Consider the following 5,681-nt stretch of genomic DNA (forward strand, 5'->3'; position numbering starts at 1 on the left):
TATGTAATTACCGTGGTGGCAGAATCAGGAAGTATTTCTTGACTCCTGAGTTTTCTAGACCATTCTACCTGACATAAAGGTTGAGATGATGCCATCCTTAACGTGATAACATGAGGATGTACACTTTCAGGTGAACACACACTTTTTCCCTTAGAAGAATGAAGCTCTTTCTGACACCTCCAGCCCACTGGTGGTTAAAGCCCCGGAGGGAGTTTTGCATCAAAGCCAGAGAGTGCCTTGCAGTCCAGGGTGGTGCAGTCGTTAGCAGTGTAAGTGAGAAGAGCTCACTAGAGGCATTCACAAAGTGAGTGTGTTTCTGTGCTCTGCCATAACACATGCTGTTCCTGATTACAGACACAGAAACTACATCCCTTGAAAGCAATCCCTTGTTAATTTAGTGTACGTGGAACGTTTTTCACATTGGCTGCTTTTTTGTTATGTTTGTGTCTTTTTTCCCCCCCAGTTACAGTGATTGATTTCCGCTATGTTGTCACAGTGCTCCTGGGATCTGTTAAAGATTGCAAATCTTCATCTGCAGACTCTGAATTTAAATCTGTGCTTACGAAGCCACAGAAGACATTTCAGCAAGTCACTGCCTGCATGTCGAAGGAAAGTAGTTGTTACAGGTATTGGCTTAGTGTCCCCTCTCGGTGTGGGGACTCAGTTTGTGTGGCAGCGCCTTCTCCAAGGAGACAGTGGGATCGCGTCGCTAGACGGGGCAGAATATGCAGGCATCCCCTGTAGAGTGGCTGCTTGCGTGCCGAGGGGAAACGAGGAGGGTCAGTTCAGTGAAGAAAGCTTTGTGTCCAAGTCAGAGATCAGATCCATGAGCGCTGCCACTGTGATGGCCATGGGCGCAGCAGAGCTAGCCATGAAGGACTCCGGCTGGTCTCCCCAGTCGGAACAGGATGGATTAAGGGCCGGCGTGGCAATCGGGATGGGAATGGTTCCGCTGGAGGAGATTTCCCATACAGCCGCTTTATTTAGAACAAAGGGGTATAACAAGGTCAGCCCGTTCTTCGTCCCAAAGATTTTAGTCAATATGGCAGCAGGCCAGATCAGCATTAAATACCAGCTGAAAGGGCCGAATCATGCCGTGTCAACTGCTTGTACCACGGGCGCACACGCCGTTGGAGACTCCTTCAGGTTTATTGCTGCTGGTGATGCCGATGTCATGTTGGCTGGAGGGACTGAGGCTTGCATTAGTCCCTTGTCCTTGGCTGGATTTGCAAGAGCTCGGGCCCTCAGCACAAGTTTTAACTCAAGCCCTAAAATGGCCTGTCGACCATTTGACTCACAGAGAGAAGGGTTTGTAATGGGAGAAGGTGCTGCTGTGCTGCTCTTGGAAGAATACGAACATGCCATGCAGAGAGGTGCTAGGGTCTATGCAGAAGTTTTAGGTTATGGACTTTCTGGTGATGCTTGCCACATAACAGCACCTAATCCAGAAGGAGACGGTGCATTCAGGTAAGAGCTACATGTTGATTATGATACTAAATAAGTTAATTATAGTGGGTAGATGGCTTTCTGTTATTGTTTGCTTTTTCTAGAGAAATGCTGTTAAGTCTTGAATTAGTATTCCAAGAACCTGAAAAATGAAGGAGCTTCTGGTAGGGTTTTGCCCCAATTTGCTTTTTTTTTCAGTCACAAGGTGAAGGCCAATTCTTGCTAGAATCATCTTTTTTTGCACAGAGTTATGAAAACTTTGTGGGAAAATATTTTATGTTTGGTGCCTACACCCATTCACACAAATAAATCTCAATGGAAACCTCTTTTGCAAGATTTTTGTGGTTCAGTAGAACCTTTTCGTGTTCTCCTTCACCCTCTGTCTGTCACAAAGAGAGACCTCACTACAAAAGCAGGTCTTGTCATTTGTTGTGGTCTGAAAGGGGAATAGCATTCCTAAAGAAATCCCAAATGATGAAAGCTGTAGAGCATTTGGAGGATCTGGTTTCTTAAGATAATTACCATACATGTCGTTAGTGTCAATTGTGGCTATTCTTATTTAGAAAAGGCTTGCTCATAGAGCAAGTGTTAGGTCCTGTGCCAGTGCTGCAGTCATGTTTAAATAGTTCATTCTGATGCAGCTAGGAGTGTTGGTGGAGGGAGAAATACACTTCAGTGCTGTTTAGTGAGATGGTAAAGCTTCATCATCATTAATCTAATCAGAACCAGTTCACAAGTAGATGATGTTAATCTAGTTTTTATCATTGACCTAATTGTCAGTTAAATGACACGTATAAGTATAGGTGCTCTCTGTGAGCTTTGTGTAGGCTGAATACTATTGTTGACATGGGAATCTTTAGGTAAGATTTAGTTTGCTTTATTCTCAATATATATGAATATTTAATAACAAAATTCAATATATCACTACACAAATAGATAAAACTTCCACATGGTCTTGTAAAAGCTGTATTTGCCTCTTTATTGGTTTAACAGATTTTTCAAGAAGTGTTACATACCAGATTTCCTTCTGTGCTATTGGACTCAAGTTTAATTGTTCTGCAGGTTTTGGTGTGAGTTGTCAGTAATGTTTCAGATTTTCGTAGTTGTCTACCCTTGAGATGATATGACAATATATTCTAACAGAATTTTTATATGTTTTATGATGGCAGTAGCATATAAATTAAATTCACAGTGGGAAGCAGTTGAAAATTAATCTTGGTATCTCAAAAACGTTGAGCCTTTCCACCCCTGAGATGAGATAATGCATTTTAATAGTCTTCAGCATTTCATTACTGCAGTGGTCTATGGATTAAATCTGAAATGTATGTGCTTCTCTTACTTTTCTGTAGGAATTTTATTTGCTACATAAAAAAAATGTAGGGGAATGTATTTTTGTCATCTTCTGATAACTAATTCAGTTGGAAACTAATACATATGTTGGAATAAACCTGCTGGAAAAGAGAGGCAAAGCCAGACTCAGCAGTGTGGATGCAAAGTGTGTTCTACACAATCTGTTATCTCCTTAAGTAAATATGTTCTTTGCAGGTGACATGTAACTAATGTATCTGTTTCCCAAACATTTGATCAGTAATCTTCTTGGCCTCAATGTTTGCTTACTATGTAGTAACAGTGAGTATCAGTGGCCTCTAACCTAAGCTGAATGCTTCTAAGAGTAGAAGGCTCTACTAGAGATACTGGAATTTGTCCAGCAGCCTGTGCTATCTTGTTTTTGAGATTTTTATTTACTTATTTTTAATAAATTTCAAAAGAGTCAGTGATCCTTTGCTCAGCTGTATGTTCAAGGAGAGCTGTGAGATTCAGCCCGTTCCTTCTGTGGGAATCTGTGAGAAAAATCACAGTAGGGAGCTGTTACCCATCTTTCTGTGGTTTTCATAAGAGAGCATATCTTGTAGAGGCAGTCACAGTCCAGAGGTCATCAGGAGTTGAAATGGAACACGCAGTGTCAAGAGTATGAGAGTGTAACATTCAGTAAATTTCATTTCCTATATAAGAATTTGTGCCATCTCCTTGCCGCCACAGGGGTGAGGACATCTTCTGACCTCTGGAAAGCATGTGAAAGAAACTGATGAGGAGGAGGATTGGAGAATTTTTCTTTAATTTCCTAATGCTTTTGTTTGCTAGAACAAATTTTATTCCTAATACTGTAAATACAAGGAGAAATAAAATGTAAAAACTGGGGAATCTTGACTTACACTGGGGAAGGGATTTCTTGGACCATCCTACTGAATGTTACATTTGATGTGTTGCTATGCTAGAATAACAGAAGGAACCTAAATTTGGGAAATAATTTCAGGTAGTTATTTCTCTCTCAAATGTTTTCAAATTTTGCATTGGAAAGGGTCTCTGATTTATTAGTGTAGTCTGTAGATATTGTTTGTTGTATCTTCTTTCTTTCTCTTCATATTTTTTCCCAATTGGGGGATTTTTAGCAGCAAGCCTGATTTTACAGTGGGCCTCACCACTACCGTCTTTCTTGGGTGGCCTTCTGCTGAACACTTGCTTGACATAGAAGGATATTATTATCAGCAGGCAAAACAGCAACCAAAGTCCTCCCTCCATTCTTAAATCATACACCAGTAATCCAACATGCCAGACCACTGGAGGGAGGAATAAGTCAATACATTCACTCACAGCATAGTGCGTGACGAAGGGAGCAAGCAGACTACAGAATCATGCCGTGGGAGAAAGAAGGAGCCAGACAAAGAATTGAGTTATGTAGTTCCCTAGAGAGAGTCTCATCATCTTGCCTGGCCATCCTGGGAGCTTCATTTGCTATGAAGAACTGGGGAGCCCCTTCAATAACCAGAGCCCCCACACAGCACACCCACTATGTAGCCAAGCCTCCCAACTACATTACAAGCAGGGTCAGTTCTTATAGAGGTGGCTTCTTGCCCCACCTCCAAGTTACTGTGGAAGGTGGGGTCAGCTGGTGGTGATCTCCTCATCAGTTCCCAGCCAAGGCTGGCCAGACCCTGGGTAAAAACCAATCAAGAGGGTCCTGGTTGTGGACATCATCCGTGTGCCAACTCTCATTCAGGACTGGGGGCTTAACCCCAGCACTTCAGGTGGCTAAATGTAGATGCTAGTGGTTTTAGTTAGAAGAATGCATCTCTTGTCATTTACATCTCTGGCAAAGTGTGTCATACAGATTTTCACATTTGATAACTGTTTTAAAACACCTCATACTTCTGCTTTTGGTTTCTACATGTATGTTAGTGACAAAACTACAATAGGAGATTCAGCATTCTCTTGTGTTTTTTTTTTCCTTAGGTGTATGTCTGCAGCAATAAAAGATTCTGGGATCAAACCTGAAGACATAACATATGTCAATGCACATGCAACTTCCACACCTCTAGGAGATGCTGCTGAGAATCAAGCAATAAAGAGACTTTTTAAAGATCACTCACGTAATATTGCAGTTTCCTCAACAAAAGGAGCAACAGGACATCTCTTGGGGGCTGCAGGAGCTATTGAAGCAGCTTTTACTGCACTGTCCTGTTACCATGGAATTTTGCCACCTACTCTAAACTTGGAGAAGACAGAGGCAGAGTTTGATCTCAATTACGTTCCATTAACAGCTCAGGAGTGGCAGACTGAGAAGCGGCGCATAGCACTGACAAATTCGTTTGGCTTTGGTGGGACTAATGCAACTCTGTGCTTTGCAAGTGTTTAACTTCAGCTGTGCACCTTGTGGGAACTGGCACTGACAGTGATTTTCGGTACTGCCACCCTCGGTGTGTACTGTGATCTCTCAGCCTTGAGAACTGCACATTTGATACGCAAGAACTTCATTCATCCCAACATTTACATCAGCAGTTACTTTCAAAAGAGGAAACCTCTTTTATTCATTTTAATAAAAGTAAATGAAAGACCTATTCTTTGTGTGGTAAAGAAGTTTTTGTTGTTGATTAGAAGAGAAGACATTGAGCACTCTATGTTTTTACTTCATCAGAATAGATTTTTCATATGCATGTAGCACAGAAATTCCTCAGAAATGTTTATGCCAAAGGGAGGCTGGCTAATTAATTAGGAGTCCACAGGCGTGACTTGATGATTTATTGTGTGGTGATACAAGGTTCATGGCTGAGCTCCCCTTTGTTACCCGCTCTGTTGGTAATTCTGCCTTTTTCCTCATCATAGGTTGCTTCAAATATCTTGAACTTCTGCACATTCTTCCACACAGATGACATTCAGGAGACAGTACAGGAGTTCAT

At 41.7% G+C, this 5,681-nt stretch overlaps 1 protein-coding gene across 1 annotated transcript; it reads left to right on the top strand.

Moving 5' to 3' along the window:
• Window positions 1-484: 484 nt before the first annotated feature.
• Window positions 485-5,203, top strand: OXSM (3-oxoacyl-ACP synthase, mitochondrial). Its single transcript, XM_008938088.1, has 2 exons — window positions 485-1,467; window positions 4,738-5,203. Exons 1-2 carry the CDS (start codon window positions 485-487, stop codon window positions 5,138-5,140), a joined length of 1,386 nt encoding a protein of 461 aa, XP_008936336.1. The 3' UTR covers window positions 5,141-5,203.
• Window positions 5,204-5,681: the final 478 nt, after the last annotated feature.

The sequence above is a fragment of the Merops nubicus genome, unplaced genomic scaffold, assembly GCF_000691845.1.
Source record: "Merops nubicus isolate BGI_N331 unplaced genomic scaffold, ASM69184v1 scaffold44723, whole genome shotgun sequence".
NCBI lineage: Eukaryota > Metazoa > Chordata > Aves > Coraciiformes > Meropidae > Merops > Merops nubicus.